The 20,618-nt window shown below is 44.3% G+C and overlaps 1 protein-coding gene across 2 annotated transcripts in view; it reads left to right on the forward strand.

The window, feature by feature from the left end:
- LOC310857777 (filamin-C-like) overlaps positions 1-20,618 on the forward strand; it is a 47,248-nt gene that overhangs the window by 17,140 nt on the left and 9,490 nt on the right. For both annotated transcript variants that reach the window (XM_083763654.1, XM_083763655.1), the window contains 28 exons: positions 328-454; positions 870-1,006; positions 1,751-1,944; positions 2,545-2,658; positions 3,110-3,253; positions 3,620-3,743; positions 4,027-4,187; positions 4,726-4,816; positions 5,157-5,329; positions 5,478-5,595; positions 6,170-6,432; positions 7,176-7,454; positions 7,920-8,045; positions 8,354-8,546; positions 9,084-9,257; positions 12,129-12,291; positions 12,863-13,191; positions 13,844-13,967; positions 14,633-14,789; positions 15,217-15,406; positions 15,997-16,020; positions 16,125-16,366; positions 17,052-17,151; positions 17,281-17,421; positions 17,964-18,092; positions 18,535-18,708; positions 19,413-19,580; positions 20,042-20,245. In XM_083763654.1, coding sequence (XP_083619780.1) covers positions 328-454; positions 870-1,006; positions 1,751-1,944; positions 2,545-2,658; positions 3,110-3,253; positions 3,620-3,743; positions 4,027-4,187; positions 4,726-4,816; positions 5,157-5,329; positions 5,478-5,595; positions 6,170-6,432; positions 7,176-7,454; positions 7,920-8,045; positions 8,354-8,546; positions 9,084-9,257; positions 12,129-12,291; positions 12,863-13,191; positions 13,844-13,967; positions 14,633-14,789; positions 15,217-15,406; positions 15,997-16,020; positions 16,125-16,366; positions 17,052-17,151; positions 17,281-17,421; positions 17,964-18,092; positions 18,535-18,708; positions 19,413-19,580; positions 20,042-20,245 — 4,563 coding nt within the window. The remainder of the gene's footprint in view (positions 1-327; positions 455-869; positions 1,007-1,750; positions 1,945-2,544; positions 2,659-3,109; positions 3,254-3,619; positions 3,744-4,026; positions 4,188-4,725; positions 4,817-5,156; positions 5,330-5,477; positions 5,596-6,169; positions 6,433-7,175; positions 7,455-7,919; positions 8,046-8,353; positions 8,547-9,083; positions 9,258-12,128; positions 12,292-12,862; positions 13,192-13,843; positions 13,968-14,632; positions 14,790-15,216; positions 15,407-15,996; positions 16,021-16,124; positions 16,367-17,051; positions 17,152-17,280; positions 17,422-17,963; positions 18,093-18,534; positions 18,709-19,412; positions 19,581-20,041; positions 20,246-20,618) is intronic.

The raw sequence follows: 20,618 nt of genomic DNA on the forward strand, positions 1-20,618 counted from the left end.
ATTAGAGAATGCTAAATAATTATTTTGATCAACATTTGCCTGTTACTGTATCTCTCTTAATGGTACCACATCAATACAGCAAGGAATTATATGGACAACATCTTATCCAACGATAACAAAATAAAATCGTTAGTTTTGGGTCTACCGAGGCTAAATCTCCTCAAATGGTGGTCCATGGACTCAAATGCGAATAAATAATGGACCTTGATATGAAAACGGTTGAATACCACTGTTCTGTCTAAACAGTTTTCTCTGCCAGATGCTCTGGATTGTGAATGTTATTGAGTGCATCACAAGATGCATCAAAGTTATTTTGTCAACCTCCAGGTGGAGCCGAGGAGAAGGTGAAAGTGACCGATGCAGGGGATGGGGTCTACGCATGTGAATATTACCCCGTTACGCCTGGTAAATACACTGTCACCATCACCTGGGGAGGACAGCCTATCCCTCGCAGGTAGGATTCAACTCCCAGTCTCCCACCAACAACTAATACCGCCTTGAGCTAAATACATGTTTATTAATGCCCAAGATTTCACCACACCAAATATGAGGCTGTAGGTGACACACTGCAATAGAAAGATTTAGATTGGAAGATGATTGCAGAGAAGACAACAGAGGCAATAGAACATTGTTTTATTTGATTATCTATCCATTTTATTTATCATGCTGCTCTTTTACCTTGTTTTGTAAAGCACTTTGTAAACTTTTTTGGAAAAGCACAATACAAATCAATTCCTTTTATGATTATCATGAACAAAAAAAACACACAATAACATCTCAAAAGCTCCTACTATTTCAAAGCCATGCAGGCACAAGTGCATTTATCACTTGTGTTTATTGTGTTGTTGTGTTTGTTTGTGTGCTTGCAGCCCCTTCGAGGTGGAGGTGGGTGAGGAGGCAGGCTTCCAGAAGGTGAGGGCCTGGGGTCCAGGTCTGGTGACCGGCATGGTGGGGAAATCAGCTGACTTTGTGGTGGAGGCCATCGGCACCGAAGTGGGAACTCTGGGTGAGTTCGACGTGTTTTTGTGTGTGTATGTCTGTCTGTGTGTATGTATGTCTGTATACGAGGCCTCAACAGCTGCAATAGAGGGTATGCGCATGCATAAAGTGAATGGCAAATTGAGTGGCAAAGTGAGAGGCAAAGTGAGTTTAACATTGGTTAACGATGTTTAATGCAATCAGAAAGGACTTTTCTGTTTGGATGTATGGGCTGTCAAGGCCAGAAAGTATTTTTTCACTCAGTCACTCAGTAGGCACTCAGTAGGCCTTCCTGCATAACTTTCGGGGTTGATGATGATGTCATGCACATACCCTCTACCGCGTTATATAACTATAACTGCAGCCAGCCAGTGGTGTTGTTGAGCAGCCCGTACACAGGTGTGATTTTTGAGGGGCGCCAGACCATCCTATGTCCAGCTTTGTGCGTCTGTGTGTACCAAATTTGAGATGATTTGATTGGCTGAGCAGATGCTGCTTTGTGCGTCTGCGTGTACCAAATTTGAGATGATTTGTACCAAATTTGAGATGATTTGATTGGCTGAGCACGGAATGTGATGTATGATGATGTATAAACGAGTGTGATGTTTTTTGAGTACCACAAGTGCCCTCATCTTGGGAACCCTTTTGTCTCCATCTGATGTCCTTGCTATTCCAGCAGGGACACCAGGTCGAATGCGAAGACGCGGCCCTAGGCAGGATGAAAACAACTCTTAAATCTAAACGCACTGCCTCGAATGTTCCCACCATGCAGGCTTCTCCATCGAGGGTCCGTCCCAGGCGAAGATCGAGTGTGACGATAAGGGCGACGGCTCGTGTGACGTGCGCTACTGGCCCACTGAGCCCGGAGACTATGCCGTGCACGTGGTCTGCGACGACGAGGACATTAAGGACAGCCCATTCATGGCCCACATCCTCCCGGCAGCCAATGACCTTTTCCCAGAGAAGGTATAACCCATTTTAGACCTGAGAACAGATCCCTACAAAACGTCTTCTAAATCCTAAACAGTTTTCTGAAAAACCTATATGTTTCTTTATCAGTGGTGCTCACACTATTTCATCACCAGAATGATAAATATTTGGCCGTAGACACCCCCCCCCCATCTCAAAATGTGTTGTTACAGAGACCCCCCAGAAACATAGATTTGAGTTAAAAACGTTCACTGTGAAAGAATATATATTCAAAGATTTGCACGCATTTTCACGATTTTTCAAAAATAGCACATCTACAAACTCGTAGCGCGACACTCGGTGCCGCGCTATGAGCTTGTAGATCAGCTATTTTTCAACAGCTAACGTTTAAAATAATGGTTAAACTGGTTAAAAGGTCACACAGATGCGAGCTCAGGTCTTAATGTGTTAATAATATTAACACATTAATATTAAAAGGAAACTGCAGTTCACCACAGTGCTGCTGACCTTGTCATGAACAGAATATGTTGATATGACATTGTATAGGCTCCATTCATCATAGAAGGCCATAGACATAGATAGTAAATGCAGGGGGAAAAATAAAGTGCATTGAATAATATACTCATTTTTTTGCAGGTGAAAGCCTTTGGTCCAGGCCTGGCGCCCAGCGGTGTCATCGTCAACAAGCAAACTGAGTTCACCATCGACGCCCGTATGGCTGGAAAGGGTCACCTCAAGATATACGCCCAGGTAGGAGTCATTCCATCATGGAGCTTCTCTACTTTCCCACAAACCATATTACATTTTTTCAGCTGATTTCTATTTAGTCTTAGTCTAGTCTTAGTCGACTAAATATCAAAATATTAATCTATTTTCATCCATGCTAAACCCCTTATTCCAAAACTACTTTTAGTTCAAATAGTTAAATAGTTAAAATAGCCATTCTACAAGCTCGCAACGTGTCGATGTAGATTGGCTAGATGAACTATTCAAAAATTATAGTAAAAAAAAAAAAAAAGGCAAAGTAGTTTAGGGATAAGGGGTTTAGCATGGACGAAAATAGAGCCCCATGGTATTTTAGTCTTTTAGTCTTAATGCAATGTTATTTTTGCCAGAAAATAATTAGTCTTAGTCTTAGTCAACGAAATGAACACTGGCAAGGGGGCTGGACCTCCTGACATGCGTTGGTATTCACTCATAGGACGCAGAGGGTTGCACCATTGACATCACCGTCACTGACAAGGCAGACGGAACCTTCCTGTGTGTGTACACGCCCACCAAGTCTATCAAACACACCATCATCATCACCTGGGGAGAGGTCAATGTCCCCAGCAGCCCTTTCAGGGTAAGACACGCACACACGCACGCACACACACACACACACACGCACGCACGCACGCACGCACGCACGCACGCACGCACGCACGCACGCACGCACGCACGCACGCACGCACGCACGCACGCACGCACGCACGCACGCACGCACGCACGCACGCACGCACGCACGCACGCACGCACACACACACACACACACACACACACACACACACACACACACACACACACACACACACACACACACACACACACACACACACACACACACACACACACACACACACACACACACACACACACACACACACACACACACACCTTGGGGAAGGCTGCCACCCAGACATACTGTATACTGTGTGTAATTCAATATTAGGTGCTGGTTGGGGAAGGCTGCCACCCAGACAAGGTCAAGGTGTATGGGCCGGGAGTGGAGAAGAACGGCCTGAAGGCCAACGAGCCGACCTACTTCACGGTGGACTGCAGTGAAGCAGGACAAGGTAATAGGAGGAGACGCTGTATGTGCGTTTGTTCGGTGCGGTGGAAAAACTACTCAAATGTTTGACTGCCATTTTAGCAGTTTTGGCAGTTCTGTGGTATCGTTCTTCACGAATTTCGGCAATATGGTCGAGGGCCGTGAGAATCCCTCAGGAACTGAAGCTCACGCCCATTCGTCAAAAGACCTCTGACCTTTAGATCTGACCAATGAGTAGATTGTTAGGATAGATGCGTGAAACACTGAGCAACATTAATGCTGGGAGTATATTTCTGCGTGTCGTTTAGGGGACATCAGCATTGGAATCAAGTGTGCCCCGGGAGTGGTCGGCCCCGCCGAGGCGGACATCGAATTTGACATCATCAAGAACGACAATGACACGTTCACCGTCAAATACACGCCTCCCGGCGCTGGACGATACACCATCATGGTGCTGTTTGCTGACCAGGTAAAACGTAGCCATTTTCTATTGTAGAATGATGGAGGGATGGATGGACCAGTGGTAGAAAAAGTCATATTCAAAGTTTTTACTTAGGCCTAGGTAAAAGTATCAATACTGCAATATAGAACTACTCTGTTACAAGTTAAAGTCCGGAATTCAAAATGTACAAAATGTACAAAAAGTACAAAAGTATTGGCATCAAAATGTACTTAAAGTACCAAAAGTAAAAGTACTCATTGTGCCGAATGTCTCATTTCAAAATTTCAAATGTCTAAAAATCATTTTAAAATAGCCGATCTACAAGCTTGCAATGCGTCGCAACGCGACACATTGCGAGCTTGTATATAGGCTGAAGTTGTTACTGTATATGTTTTGTCTTAATAATCGAAATCTACAAAGTAACTGTATCTAAAGTTTTCAAATAAATGTAGTGGAGTAAAAGCACAATATTTGGATCCAAGATGACTATACACCACTGCATATGACCTTCTTAATACCGTCTCGTCAATCTGGTGAATGACTCCTGTGAATATGTTATGTTCAGGAAATTCCCCTCAGTCCGTTCAAGGTCAAAGTGGATCCCTCGCACGATACGGGCAAGGTGAGGGCTGAAGGCCCTGGGCTCAACAAGACAGGTGAGAACCATGTCCGAATCACAGCCACATTCAGAACCAGAATCAGAATTTAAACTAAAAAAGCAGTAAATAACTTCATAAAATATTCATAAAATATTCACAAAATATTTCCAGCACAAAGTAAATAGATGACTTTAGAGAACTATTGTTTGCTCGCGATTAGTAGACGATAGTCAAAATGTTTATTCTTTTAAATTGCCAAGGAAATGGTAAGAATTGGGCATCATGCTGATTAAATGACTAGCCTAGTACTTGGCACCTACAGTACGTCATACATCTTTTTTTGATTAAGTTGGGGCGGACAGGTATAGCCCTGACATGAAGCTTGTGTGTGTTCTAGGAGTGGAGGTGGGCGCTCCGACACATTTCACCATCTACACCAAGGGAGCAGGCAAGGCCAAGCCAGAAGTGCATTTCACAGCGTCCAGCCCAGGGGGAGAGGCTGTGCGTGACTTTGAGATCATCGACAATCACGACTACTCGTACACGGTCAAATACACCGCTCTGCAACAGGTGAATGTCTCTCTCTCTCTCTCTCTCTCTCTCTCAATCTGGAATCAAGTGGGGATTGTACAACAACACGCGTACATGTGTACAAAAGAAAGTTTTAATAACATTGTATTGTATTTTTTTTTATAAATATATTTTTCTTTCCTTGCAGGGTAATATGACCATCTCAGTGACATATGGAGGAGACGCCGTTCCTAAGAGTCCCTTCCACATCACTGTGGCCCCTGCACTGGACCTGGGCAAGGTTCAAGTAGACGGATTGGACACCAGTAAGTCACACACACACACACACACACACACACACACACACACACACACACACACACACACACACACACACACACACACACACACACACACACACACACACACACACACACTCCCTGTGTAGTGTGTCCTGGTCTCTAAACTACCTCCCCCTGGCCAGTCGGGGCGCCTGATGGAGGGGAAAGGACCTGGTTGGAATAACGTGTTCCTTCCACGTGGGGTAAACTCCAAAATGACATATTGGTTGTTCAGTTTGACCCACCAGTTTTAGAGATATGGCTTATAGAGTAATGTCATGCAGAGAAACAGCGAGTTGAGAAAACAGGCTTGAAAGGTTCACCTACAGTATGTGGACTCTAACATTACACCAGGCTACATGTTTAAGCATTTATTTCAGTCGATTTCAGCTCAGACATTTATTTCAGACATCCTCTAGTATGTGAATAGTCTCCCTGTGCTATTAACTCATTTTGGATAGTTTTTATTAATAAAAGTCAGAACAGTTAGTCTTGCCGCCATGACTGTCTCTGTATCAAAAAGAGTGACTGTCATAGTATCTGACTTTGTGTCGTGCAGAAGTGGAGGTTGGAAAGGATCAGGAGTTCACCGTCAACTCGCTGGGCGCCGGCGGGCAGGGCAACGTGGCAGTGAAGATGACCTCGCCCTCTGGGCGTCCCATCCCGTGCAAGCTGGAATCGGACAAAGACAGATGTGTCCACGGTGTGAAGTATATCCCCCCCGAGGAGGGCCAGTACAAGGTGGACGTCAGCTATGATGGAAACCCCGTCATGGGAAGCCCCTTCAGCGTGGAGGGAGTGATGCCCGCCGACCCTTCAAAGGTACGCTCTCTCTTCAAGGTTACAAGTTTTTATTATTTTAACACTTAGACTGCAGGATTAAAGCAGGGAAAGGCAACAGGAAAAAAGTCAGGAATGTCGTGATCCGCAGGGGAAAGTGTTAAGATCTTTTTGGGGGATTTCTTGCCTTTATTTGATAGAGAGTAGGTTGACAGGAGAGAGAGATAGGGGGTGAATTGGTGACACGCAGCAAAGGTCGTCGGGGATCGGGACTCGAACCCATGACACGCTGTCAAGCTGGATTACCAGCCTAGGTGCCTGGACCGTTAGGCTGGCCCAGGCCCAGGTTTAAAAACTTGCGCACATCCAGTCCCTCGCTATGGTGGTGCTGGACAGTAAGTATATACAAAGTAAAAGTGCGCACACAGCTCTGCTCCACACGGTGTTTAATTTATTTTAAAAACACTAGCATTAGTATCAAACACAACGTTTCGGCCACGGTTGGCCTTCAATGATGATGACAGCCTCCCTTATATGGTGTGGATCACGACAAGAAAACAGGGCAGGTAATAATTGTTACAAATACCATTCCGTGAAAATTATAGAAAAGAACCACCACATTATTACATTATTCTCTCTTCAAGGTAGCTCACTGTATAATTTTTGGGTCTTGATGGCCTCTTCAACATACTTTATTTGATTGATTTTATTTGTACTTTTTTGAGTACTATGAGTTTTCCTGTTAAAGAACGTATTGCCGTTCGTTATTTGTTATTTATTTACAGGTGCGAGCGTACGGGCCAGGCCTGAAGGGTGGCATCGTGGGCAAACCGGCTCCGTTCGCCATCGACACGAAGGGAGCGGGCGCGGGCGGCCTGGGCCTGACGGTGGAGGGGCCGTGCGAGGCCAAGATGGAGTGCCTGGACCACGGCGATGGCACGTGCGCCGTGGCTTACCTGCCCACGGAGCCCGGCGAGTACGCCATCAACATCCTGTTCGCCGAGCAGCACATCCCCGGCTCGCCCTTCAAGGCCACAGTGCGCCCGGCCGTCGACCCCGCCAAGGTGAGCAAGGTTATTATAATAGTTTGGGGATATTTCATTATAGTTTTGACTAGATTGTTTTCTAATTCAGTTAGTTTTAGTTCGTTTTTGGAGGGTGGTTTTCTAGTTTTAATTTGGTTTTTATTTGTGTGACGATTAGTTTCAGTGTTAGTTTTATTTATTTTTCGGCCCTTTTCAATCCTGCACCTGACAAATAAGTCAGGTGCAGGATTGAAAAAGGGCCAGAGTAAGTATTGTGTAATATAAACTCAAGAAAAGATAGCATTTTATAAAAGAATATCCAGTTACAGATTAAGCTTATAAATAAATTGACTAAAACTAAGGGCATTTTATCTATAATTTTAGTTAGTTTTAGTTAGTTTTGTAAACACAAAATACAGTTTTTATTTAGTTCAGTTAACGAAAATGTACATTTTAGTATTAGTTTTTTTTTGTTTGTTTTATTTAATTCTAATTTCCTTGAAGGTGACGGTCAGCGGGCCCGGCCTGGAGAAGGCCAAGGCGGGCGAGCCGGCCACCTTCACCGTGGACTGCACCAGCGCAGGCGACGCCGAGCTGACCATCGAGATCGTGTCCGAGACCGGCGCCAAGGTGACCACTCCCAAATCTACCTCCACCGGCGTCTGAAAACCCAACCTCTTCAGACTCCATCTTAGCCTGTAGCACTTGCCTTGGCACTTTCCCCAGCCTCGGCGACCTTACAGGCGTACGCAAAGGCTCAATTCATGACATTTAGATAGCACTATATGTAGACATATAGCACTCTATAGTGTATGCGCATAGTTTCATTATATAGATATTCCACTGTTAGATGGATGTTCACCATGTGTTGTTCTTGCTTACTGTGAATCGCTCTGGATTAAGAGCGTCTGCTAAATGCCTAAATTGTAAATTGCCAGGCGGAGGTGCACATCCAGAAGACGGCGGAGGGTACCTTCTCGGTCACCTACATCCCGCCGTTCCACGGAACGCACATCATCACCATCAAGTACGGCGGCCACGTCATCCCCCAGTGCCCCAAGGTGGTGCAGGTGGAGCCGGCTGTGGACACCAGGGGTGTGCAGGTCTACGGCCCAGGAGTGGAGCCCAGAGGTACGTTGACGGTGACATCAATAATATTAACTGTGCCTAGACAGGGGTTCTCAACCTGTGGGTCGGGACCCCCAGGTGGTTTGGGGGCCGGGGGTCCCCAGATGACAGTGAAGTGACCATTTAAGGACTTTTAAGGCTTTTAAGAGCATTACTGCATCAAAAGTAATGAACAAACTATGCTATTAAAACTGGTCAAAGTTGTTAACAATATAAGAAAGAGGCAACCATTGTGAAAATAGCTGATCTACAAGCTTGTAGATCGGCTATTTTCACAATATTTGTCTGTGGAACCGAGTTGGAAGGGGGGGGGGGGTGATTTGGGATATTGTACTATTGATATGGCATAAGTGTTCTATAAAAATATAAATATCGGATCGGGGAAAAATCTGTATTCGGCAGATACTCCAAATCTAATGATCGGAATCGGATTGGGAGCTAAAAAAAACGTGATCGGGACATTAGTTGTATTCTTTATAATCATCTCATGAATCATTCATATATTAAGCTTTCCAATTGTTCACGTGGTTCAATGTGCAGGGGTCCTCCGAGAGGTCACGACCCATTTCATCGTGGATGCCCGTGCAGTCAACGTGAGCGGCGGCAGTCACGTCAAGGTGCACATCATTAACCCGTCAGGCGCCAACACGGACACCTATGTCACCGACAAGGGAGACGGCACCTACCGAGTGGAGTACACCGCCTTCGAAGATGGTAGGAACACACCTTCTTCATTTCACTGAATGAGAAAAAGAAATGGTTTTCAGTGCAGTGCTAGACCAAAAAAGAAAAACTCCAAAAAGGTAGCACATCCAAAGATTTAAATAAATGGTGGGCAAAGTACTCACATTACCATTATTTGCCATTTGCATATCCTGGGCAACGTTCATCTGATCAATTTCATGCGTGGGTGTATTGCTGAGGTACTGAGAGAGAGAGAGAGAGAGAGAGAGAGAGTAGTGTTGGGTGTGAAATCGATTGGTTTTCTCAGGAAAGCATGCAAACCACAAGCAATAATGGCTTCATGGGCGCTGCACCAGTGATCTAAATTCATGATCTAATTTTTTTTTGTGCATCAGAAATTGTATAGCAGAATCCAGCGAGTGTGACTGTATATATGTAGTGGTGTGATATATCAATATACTAGGAGATCTGTATTTAAAAAATCACATCCGTGTGAAGTGAGGGGAACTCTTATCATCGTACATCATCATGACGTAACATAAATTCAGAAAATTCCCCATTTGTTGTCAATGGGAATTTAATGTTTGTGTAAGACGAAAATCTACACTAATAGCTGAATATAGGAGGGGCTAGCGCCCCTCAAAAATAGGATATTGTTGCTGTCAGGAGGAAACCATATATCAGTGCTATTGAACAGCATTTACGTCTGTGTGTTGTTTCGAAAATATTGAACCAATGAAAAGTATTAAAAAGCGCTTGGGACAAAAACCTTGTAACTCCATTGGACCCTCAAACTGTCTGCTAAAACAGCTAACTCCACCACCTCTCCACCTCTCATGGAAGTAATTGACAATATATACAGTTACAACACCAATTTTGATGAGGCAGTATTGCTTTGTTTTCAAAATATACGTTTTTCTTCATTTACTGAATAATGTTTATTTTTCTTTTGCTGAAAAAATAAACATTTTGGAGTTTCTTCCCGACAGCAGAGACATATTCATGAACCTTGTCCCGGGGCAACCCGTGCCCTATATATATATACACACATGAAACTGTTGCCTATAACATGCAAGGACTATTGTTTTAACCTTTATTGAAATTGTAATCACTGATTGGTTAGTTGCACTGCTGGTGGCATTTCCCTTGATGAGGAAGGGGCCAAGTGCTATGCAGGAGAGGGGTGTTTCTCTTGATGCTTTGAGTATTTGTCATTGAGTGTTCATTCTGTTTTATACTTGTTTAATTGTAACACATTATTTAGAATGTTTAGGTTACTTGTTCAAGGTGTTATTTATGGAAGTATTTATATTGAAAGTATTTATTGAGAAGAACTGGTGCTAATTGATTCTGTGTCCTGTAGTAGGATCCACTCCTATTTAAGGGAGGCTGCAGGGACAGAGAAGTTAGTTGGATGTGGGCATTGACACAAATAACATCCCTGAGGGAGAGCTACAGGGCCTTGTGTGATCAGGGTACAGCCTGAAGAGAGCTCTCATCCTGTTTGGGTTTTGTTAAGGAGTGTTGCCTAAGTATTTATTTATCTTTTTGTCCTTTATTTCGTTGCCAGTATTACAGTTTGCTATTGATAATTATTGCACTGAACAATTCTGGACGACTGGACTTTTGGTGGAGGAGTTTGGGGAGAATAAACGCCCTTAACTACCATTCCTGACTGTTCTTGGAGCCTTGGCCGTTCGGGCAACTTTACAAACCTTATTAGACAAAGACAGCTTTTTAGATCGACTGACACATCGCAGACGGACAAGTTTATATCTGTTGTTGTGTCAGGCACTATATGAAAGGAGGGTATAAATACAAAATGATACATTTGAACAATGATGTGGGGCAAAGTGCATGTGGAGAGAGACAGAGAGAGGGAGAGGGAGAGAGAGAGAGAGGGAGAGGGAGAGGGAGAGGGAGAGGGAGAGAGAGAGAGAGAGAGGGAGGGAGAGAGAGAGAGAGGGAGAAACAAGAGGCTGTATTTTATAAATAGAGTGTGTTGTGGAACAGAGGCTCTTAGCCAGGCAGGTATGCATGCTGCCATGCAGGGCTGCCAGCAAAACAGCAATATGACAGGGAGGGGGCTGCTACATGGGGGGGAGATGTGATCGTTTATTAATAGACACCTCTAAGTGAAAAGATCACAGGGTGCAGCTCTCTATACTCTACCAGCCCGACACGTTCTAATCTTAACGTTGGCATGGCTGGCAGTGGGAACCAGCTGCCTGTCTTCCTATATATCGTAATAAGAACTAGCTGTCAGAAAATGGCCGCAGGACAGATAATTGCGTCGAAAACATAATGTAGCATCTTGTACTCGTTATATGCCAGCCTGAGCCTCTGAGCAGGAGACAGACAGACAGACAGACAGACAGACATATTTTAAGAATTATAAGCAGATGTTCCTTCCTTCCCCCCCAAAAAAGGGAGTCATGGCCACAGCACAGCATTATTCAAACCGACAGCTATAATACAAAATGTGCTCGCTTTTTGAGTAGTGTTGATTTCGTCGCCTAAAAACCATGACGAAAAATGTTTGTCGACGTAACGTTTTTCACTGATGAAAACGAAATAAAAACCATGCTATGATGACTTAAACTAAGACTAGAAAAATCTATGGACAATTTCGTTTCAAGTAAAAACTAGACTTAAATGTTCAGGGAGAGTGGTGGAAAAGAGATCATGTAGAACTAAAATGTTTGGTTGCATGCTGAAAATCACAGCGGGACGCGTTGTGCGCTTGTACAGTAGAATGAGTATATCGCCTATTTTCAGGTTGTTAAAAATCAGCCATTAAGACTGATCTGATCTGCCAAAATACATTTTAGTCGACTAAATCTTACGCAATTTCGTCAACTAAAACTAGACTAACACCAAAACATTTGTGTGTGTGTGCAGGTATCCATCTGATCGAGGTGCTGTTCGATGAGGCGTCCGTGCCTAAGAGCCCGTTCAGGGTGTCGGTGGTGGAGGGCTGTGACCCAACGCGGGTGCGGGCCTACGGTCCGGGTCTGGAGGGAGGAACCACCAACCAGGCCAACTGCTTCACCGTGGAGACCAGGTAACAATGAATGACACACACAATGAGGACGCTCATTAATTAAAATGTTATTCCCAATCCCAGCAGTGTCTGTTGAAAAAAAGACAATGCTTTGCACATGAGTCTCATGTCTTCTGAATGCAATAAGAATATATTAGGCCTGGCTAAGTGGAACCACAAATACACCCTGTTGGTTCCACCAGCTCCTTCCTCGTGTGCCACCTCACTAACACTCGCTTCCAATGTTATCAACCTTTCACCACCAGTATGTTCATTTACCACATGGGCGACTAGGAAATGCGGATGTGAAATTACTGCCGCCAAAGAGAAAGCATTGTGAAACTGACTTACATGGCCGGTTAAGACTGATATGAGGTTAAGGGAGTTACATGGCTGGTTAAGACTGAGGTTAGGGTTAGGGTAACAGGGTTGGAGTTAGGGTTAGTTTTAGGTTCATTTTAGTTGATGACGGTTGACATTGAATAAGGATATAACATCCGAAACCGCTCTCACAAGAGGCACAGATGCATATTGAAAATAGGAAATGCATAGGCTACATATTGAAGCTAACCTGTTTTTTTCTCCGCTATAGGGGTGCTGGTACAGGGGGCTTGGGTCTGACCATCGAGGGAGCCTCCGAGTCCAAGATGTCCTGCAAGGACAACAAGGACGGGAGCTGCAGCGTGGAGTACATTCCCTTCACTCCCGGAGAGTACGACATCAACATCAACTACGGGGGTCACCCCATCCCGGGCAGCCCATTCCGCGTGCCCGTCAGGGACCCCGTGGACCCCAGCAAGGTCAAGTGCTCCGGCCCCGGGCTGGGCGCCGGTGTGAGGGCGCATGTCCCCCAGACCTTCTCCGTGGACTGCAAGCAGGCGGGACAAGCCCCGCTGGACGTCAAGCTCTATGGCCCCTCGGGTTAGTGGGATCAGTTTGAATGCACACAAACAATGTGTATCCTGTCTTCTCTGCTGTGCATCCACCCTCGCAGATATCTGTATCAATAACAGACTGGTGCAAAAGGAGACTGGAATCTCCACTCCATTTGTCTTCTTCACAGGGATGTGCTGTGGATTTATTGCAGATTCGTTTCACCGATATTGATGAATGATGATGCAATAATAATGTGACCGTCAATGGCTAAATTCGACCTAAAATTTGTGTACTCATCTCATTTAGTAGTCATTCCGTAGTGAAAACAATTGGAAGAGTATATTTTTTGATTGATTGAATGCTTTATTAACAGGCTTTGGGCCAAGCCCCTATAGGGCCTAGGCTTGTTTCCATTGTGTTCCAGTCTGTAGAATATCAGAATCGGTATCGGCAGATATGACTCTGATAATCAGAGATCACTGATTGAAATAACCTTTTTAATATATAGGCCTATTTATTAACCCACAATATACTGTATATCAAATTTTCATCTATGTACTTATTATTTCATGAATCCATCAGCAGCAACTGTTAAACCCTTTAGACTGCTTCTGACAGCTACTGCGCCGCCCCCGTCTTCATCAATGCCATACTGTATTATTTGGTCTTCATCAATGCCATACTGTATTATTTCCAGGCACAGCAGAGCCGATTGGTGTGAAGAACAACGGAGACAGGACCCACACGGTCCACTACACCCCTGCTCAGGACGGTCCTTACACTGTGGATGTCAAATACGCCGAGCAGCAGGTCCCACACAGGTACGCCTTCCACAAATACAGTCACTCATTAACCCATTCTGACCTGAGATCAGATTCATATACGAGGTTTCCGCTGGACACACACTGGTCTGATTAACCCATTCTGACCTGAGATCAGATTCTAAAAATGTCAGTCGCTCTTCGATTCTTCAAAAATAGCAGACCTACAAGCTCGTATCGCGCCACTCGGTGGCGCGATATGAGCTTGTAGATCTGCTATTTTTCAATAGCTAAAGCATAACATGATGCTGACACCAAAATGGGTGCCCGTTCAGAATGGGTTAACCACTTTAACCATTATTTTTAAACTTTAGGTATTGAAATATTGTCATTTATTTTTTGCAAATCTTTGAATATATACATAGTTTTAAAGTTCATCTTTTTTTAACTCAAATCTTAGCTTCTGGGGGTCGCTGGAACAAACTAGTTTTAAATATTGGCGGCCAAATACATTTACCAGTGAAACATAGGTTTTTTCAGAAAACTCTTAGGATTTAGAAGACATTCGTAGAATCGGGTCCTCAGGTCTTAATGGGTTAACTAAAGAAAAATCATTTAAATCGTTTTTGTTTTCTGTTCTGTCTCTGATTGTGGCGGTGGGACTTGTGATGTAGTGTCGTGGTTTCTTTTTGATTCAATTTGCTTTCCCTCTGATGCGTTCACAGTCCATTCAAGGTCTTGTCCCAGCCAGGGCATGATGCCAGCAAAGTGCGCGCCAGCGGCCCTGGACTGGACACCAATGGCGTGTCGGCCAGCCTGCCTGTTGAGTTCACCATCGATGCCCGCGACGCTGGCGAGGGCCTGCTCACTGTGCAGATTCTGGTATAAGTTCAACCTCTTTTTCGAACCTACTGTAGCTTTTGTGACGTTTTTCAGTTTTTGGTCCTTTACACCACTGGTTCCCAGACCGGACCCATCTGCAGGGACACGTTTGTATTAGGTCCCTTTGTTTTTTTTCATTTCCTACATTTAGTTTTTAATTTTTATTATTCAAAAAACATAATAATAATCATGAATTAAGAACTAAATTCTATGTTCTTTTTTTGTCAGTAATTTCATGAAGAAATCAAAGAAAGATCAAAGCAACTCCATAAATTAGGAAACAGAAGTATAGTGAAAAGTAGTGAAGTGGTTTGGGTCCCCGCCCCGGGCCCAAACCTCTAATAATGTCTCTTTTGGGTCACGGAGCTATAAATAGTTTGGGAACCACTGCTTGAAATTACACCATTATTCTTGTCCTCTCACGCAGGACCCGGAGGGCAAGCCCAAGAAGGCCACCATCCAGGACAACAGGGACGGGACGTACACGGTGTCCTACGTGCCTGACTCCACCGGTCCCTACACCATCACCATAAAGTACGGAGGCGACGAGATACCTTATTCTCCGTATCGCATCCAGTCCCTGCCCACCGGGGACGCCAGCAAGTGCCTTCTTACAGGTATATCAAAGACACTTTATGGATGGTGATGATCAATACAGGATATAAAAATGTATGTCTATTTTATTTTTATTTTATTTTTTAAGAATAGTCTACAGTTTAGTCTACTTCATATCGTTGCTGTCGGGAGGAAACGGCCTAACGACCTAACGTTAGACCTAACTAACGACCTAACCTAATACAATACAATACAATATTGAACCAATGAAAAGTAGTAAAAAGCGCTTGGGACAAAACCTCTTAACTCCATTGGACCCTCGGACTGTCTGCTAAAGCAACTCCATGCACCACCTCTCCCCCTCCCATGGAAGTAATTGACAATATTTGAAGTCACAACACCAACTTTGAAGAGGCAGTATTGCTTTGTTTTCAATAATATAAGGTTTATATTAAATTTCCTGATAAATTCATATTTTTCATTTCCTGAAAAATGAACATAGTCTACATACAGTGTACTTCATATACAGTGTAAATAATCATAGTAATGAATGACAACAAAGTAGACTACATGACAGCATTATATAGGTAGTCCTTTAAGCTGTACGGCTTGTGAATCTATATTAATCTCCATGTCATGTCTTCCTTTCCAGTGTCTATCGGAGGTCACGTAGTGTGTGAGTATACTCAACGTTTTATTCCTTTTCTCCACCCTACACCTCACCCATTTCCTCAAACCCATCTCACCAGTTCTCTCCTCCCCCCCCCCCCTCCCCAACAGCGAGCCTCCAGAGGCTCCAGACGTCTGAGGACACGGTGATCACGGTGGACGCCAAGGCGGCCGGAACGGGCAAGGTGACGTGCAAGGTGCAGACGCCCGAGGGCCGCGAGCTGGACATGGATGTGGTGGAGAACCGCGACGGTACCTACGACATCTACTACACGGCGCCCTCGCCGGGCAAGTACGTCATCACCATACGCTTCGGAGGCCAGGACATCCCCAAGAGCCCCTTCCACGTGGTGGTAAGTGCAGAGTGGTGGTGCAGAGACGGTCTCAGAGAGTTGGCGAATGATTTGGCAAGGATGGCCTCCTTTCTAATCCTATACCGCAAAAGCAAACGGAGGCGTGCCTTTGACCTGTGTTGATTTTGACAGCAAATTTAGATTTTAGTTTTAGTCATAGTCTTTTGAATAGTTTTAATTTAGTTACTTTTAGTCACATTTTAGTCACCTGAAATGTTTTAGTGTCGACTAAATATCATGAGATTTTACTCGACTAGATCTACAATTGAGTTAGTCGACTAAAATTACTTTTGGTGGGCTTGATGCTGTTGTATGATGTTGTCTCCCGTGGTTCAAGTTCGCTAGAGATGGGGCCCGGGCGCCCCTCCGTCGCGGCCTTAAACTATACTTTATCGGCCAAAAAAACCAACTAGTCGGCGGTTGTTGGAAAAAGTAGTGGCGGCAGCAGGATTTGAACCCAGGAGGTGTGGATCCATAGTCTAATGATTAGACCAATAAGCTAGCAAGTTGGCTAGCAAAATTGGTGCCCAGTTTGTATTAGAAGGTGAAAATCGCTACTACTACTACTAGTAGTAGGGCTGCCTCCATTTGCTTTTGCGGTAGGTTTAGAAAGCAGGCGGCAAGGATCTACGTGGTTTCATTGTTTTAGTTGTGATAATACGATTGGCTGTTGGTTCCCCTGCAGGCGTCCAATGAGCCGGTGGTTCCTCGCGACAGCGTGGACCCCATGTTCCGTCCTCTGAACCTGGTGGTTCCCTTCACTCCACAGCAGGGAGAGATCACAGGTGGGCTGCGTGCACACACACACGCACACATACAGTATGACATACATACAAGCATGTGTATAGACGTATACATTCACTCTATGTCAAGGCTGTGACCTCTGTTTGTGCTGTTGTTGTTACCATGTGTAGGCGAGGTGCGTATGCCTTCAGGAAAGACCATGCGTCCTCACATCACCGACAACAAAGACGGCACCATTACGGTCAAGTACCAGCCCACCGAGAGAGGCCTGCATGAGATGGACATCAAATACGAAGGCAACCACATTCCAGGTTCGACCACACACACACACACACACACACACACACACACCCACACACACACACACACACACACACACCAAACCAAAACCACATCATCTGAATTTAAAATAAATATATATATATATATATATATATATTTAACACATGTTTGTTGTTTAACACATACTTGAGTAAACGTACAAAGTATTGTCAGCACAATGTGAAGCTCACAACTCTGCGACACTTTGTGAGCTTGTGGATCGGTTATTTTCAAAAAGTGGTTACTCTATGTTTTGTAATACTAATCAGAATATACAGATATATACTATTATATACTATACTAGTAACTAAAGTTTTCAAATACATGTAGTGGAGTAAAAGTACAATATTTGCCTCTGAGATGTAGTGGAGTAGAAGTAGGTCAGGTCAGAGTCAGACCACACACCAAACCAAATCCACATGATCTGGGAAAAAAAGAAAAATCTTGCTTTGATGATCGAAAATGCTGAAAAGCTTTTACATTTTTTTTAAACACAAGTTCTTGTCACTGTCTTCTCCAATCCTGGTTGCAGGAAGTCCTCTCCAGTTCTACGTGGATGCCATGAACAGTGGAGTGGTGACGGCGTATGGTTCAGGTCTGAGTTACGGCATGGTCAACAAGGCTGCCTCCTTCATCGTGGTCACCAAGAATGCTGGCGAAGGTACGCCGTCTTATTTGAGCATTTGACCTCGATTCGATACGCACATAAACAATGACTGGATCATCACCTAGATCTGCATATATGTATGTAGCCACTAGCCGGGCAGCAAATCTACATCTGACCTCAAACCCTTAGATCTCCATATATGGAGCTGACCTGTTCTGTCATTCCATATGTTGATCTGACCTCATCAAACCCTGTACACTGTCAAGACAGGCTCCATATATGGCCAGTGCAGAATTCATTCCATATGTTGATCTGACCCCCCATGCCAAAGCGCCAGCGCTCGCCCAGCAGTCTGCCGTCACCCAGGCGGATGTGTACACGCGACCACGCCTTTTAGGGCGAGGTCGCTTCTCGCCCTCAGGGCATCTTACTGGTATTGTTGTGAATATGTTGTTTACATAGACTGTATTCATAATACACTGTGTTCCTCTCCCAGGGGGTTTGTCCCTAGCCGTGGAGGGTCCTTCCAAGGCAGAGATCACATGTAAGGACAATAAAGATGGAACCTGCACTGTGTCCTACCTGCCCTCCGCGCCCGGAGACTACAGCGTTATTGTCAAGTTCGACAACAAGCACATTGCTGGCAGCCCTTTCACTGCCAAAATCACAGGTAAGATAACAGTCACCATGACATTCTCTCACGCTATGCTCTATGCTTTATACTGTAGTTAGGGTTGTGAATAGTGATGTATTGTACTGTAGCGCTGTCACATAATGGCTCATAATACACATTTCATATGACATTACAAATGGCAATTCACAATTGTGAAATTCCGATATTATACGGATCAGGCGATGACTCCATCACCTGCAGGACTAATAAGTAGGGTTGGAGCTCGTACATTTTATTGATAACGAGTACCTTATCGATCAGGCTTATTGAGCCAGATTTTTATCGAGCCCACTATCGAGCATTTTCTATTATTTTGTGGAAAGACGGGAGACAATACATTCTGAACAGAAACAGTATTTTTTACTAGGGCCTTCAAATTAGGGCCTTCAAAAAAAACAGACGGAAGGCAATTGACCTTATTTCCAATAAATAAAGAAACTGTTAACCGTTTAATATGTGGACCGCCACAAGTGTAATTTTGTTTACACTTTTAGACCAACATGGATGATTACATTTATTTCTTGACCGCTTCTTGTCTTGATTGTTTAAACATGACGTCATGGGCCGCTATGCTCGGTAACAGGCTTGATAAGGCCAAAGCTTAACTTTATAACTCTCTCCAAAATAATATATTTTTTTCCGGGTATCGTTTATCAAGCTCCATCCCTACTAATAAGTGTCCCTCTTCTTTGTGTGGTCAGGTGATGACTCCATCACCTGCAGGACGTCCCAGCTGAACGTGGGCTCGTCGGCCGACGTGTCCCTGAAGATCGCCGAGACGGACCTGAGCTCTCTGACGGCCAGCATCAGAGCCCCGTCTGGCAACGAGGAGCCCTGCCTGCTCAAGAGGCTTCCTAACAGACACATCGGTGAGCTACGTGCACACTGGTCTGCCCCACAGTAACATCCTCCGTGTTCATTTATCCATTTGTAACTCAAAGAGCGGTCAATTGTAACCCTTACGGGTCCATTTGGTTACATGTGTACACTGTCAGAGTTAAATTGAACAACGACAATTATACTCTTGTGTCTAACATGTGCAGTGTCATAGCTTGTAGGAAGAGAACAATAACAGTCAGACAGAACTGTAAAGCGTTGTTTGGTCTATATATCAAATCAATTCAAACTTTATTTGCATGCCCCTTTTCATAAATGAAATGTAATTTAATTTCCTCAATGTCTCAATGACCTTCTCAATGTCATTCAGAAGAAAATGTTCAAAATATACAAAAGTAGCACAGATTTCTGTGCAAAGGAAAGAATGCATAACAACAGTGCAAAAATGCTTAGCAAATCCTCAAAACTCCTTCAACTGTTCCTCCCCCTATAGGTATCTCCTTTACTCCCAAGGAGGTGGGCGAGCACGAGGTGAGCGTGAGGAAGAGCGGCGTGCACGTGGCCAACAGCCCCTTCAAGATCATGGTGGGCCAGTCGGAGATCGGCGAGGCCAGCAGGGTCAAGGCCTTCGGGAAGGGCCTGGTGGAGGCACACACCTTCGAGATGGCCGAGTTCTTTGTGGATACGAGGAATGCAGGTATAGAATTCAGCATGCACCACCAGTTTAGAATGTTCTCAACCAATAATCCTAAACATTGTGAAAGTGACTTACGTGGCCGGTTAAGACTGATATGAGGTTAGGGGACTGAAAGAGGTGTATAGGGACATCCCTAAAAAAGACTAAAATTTTCGTTTTTTGTTGACTAAGACTAGACTAAGCCTAAATAGTTTAAATTGCCTAAACAGACCTAAAGCTAAATGGTGTGTTCAAAAGACTAAGGCTAAACGTCGGACAATGGCTGACAACAACGTCAGTATGTGGAGATGTCTGTACCAGCTGCATTGCATGGTGTTGAGGGGCTGATGATGGAGATTAAATCATCTGATAACATTGGAAATGTTAGCAATGT

This window comes from Protomyctophum parallelum (genome assembly GCF_964188405.1).
Source record: "Protomyctophum parallelum genome assembly, chromosome: 4".
NCBI classification, from domain to species: Eukaryota; Metazoa; Chordata; class Actinopteri; order Myctophiformes; family Myctophidae; genus Protomyctophum; species Protomyctophum parallelum.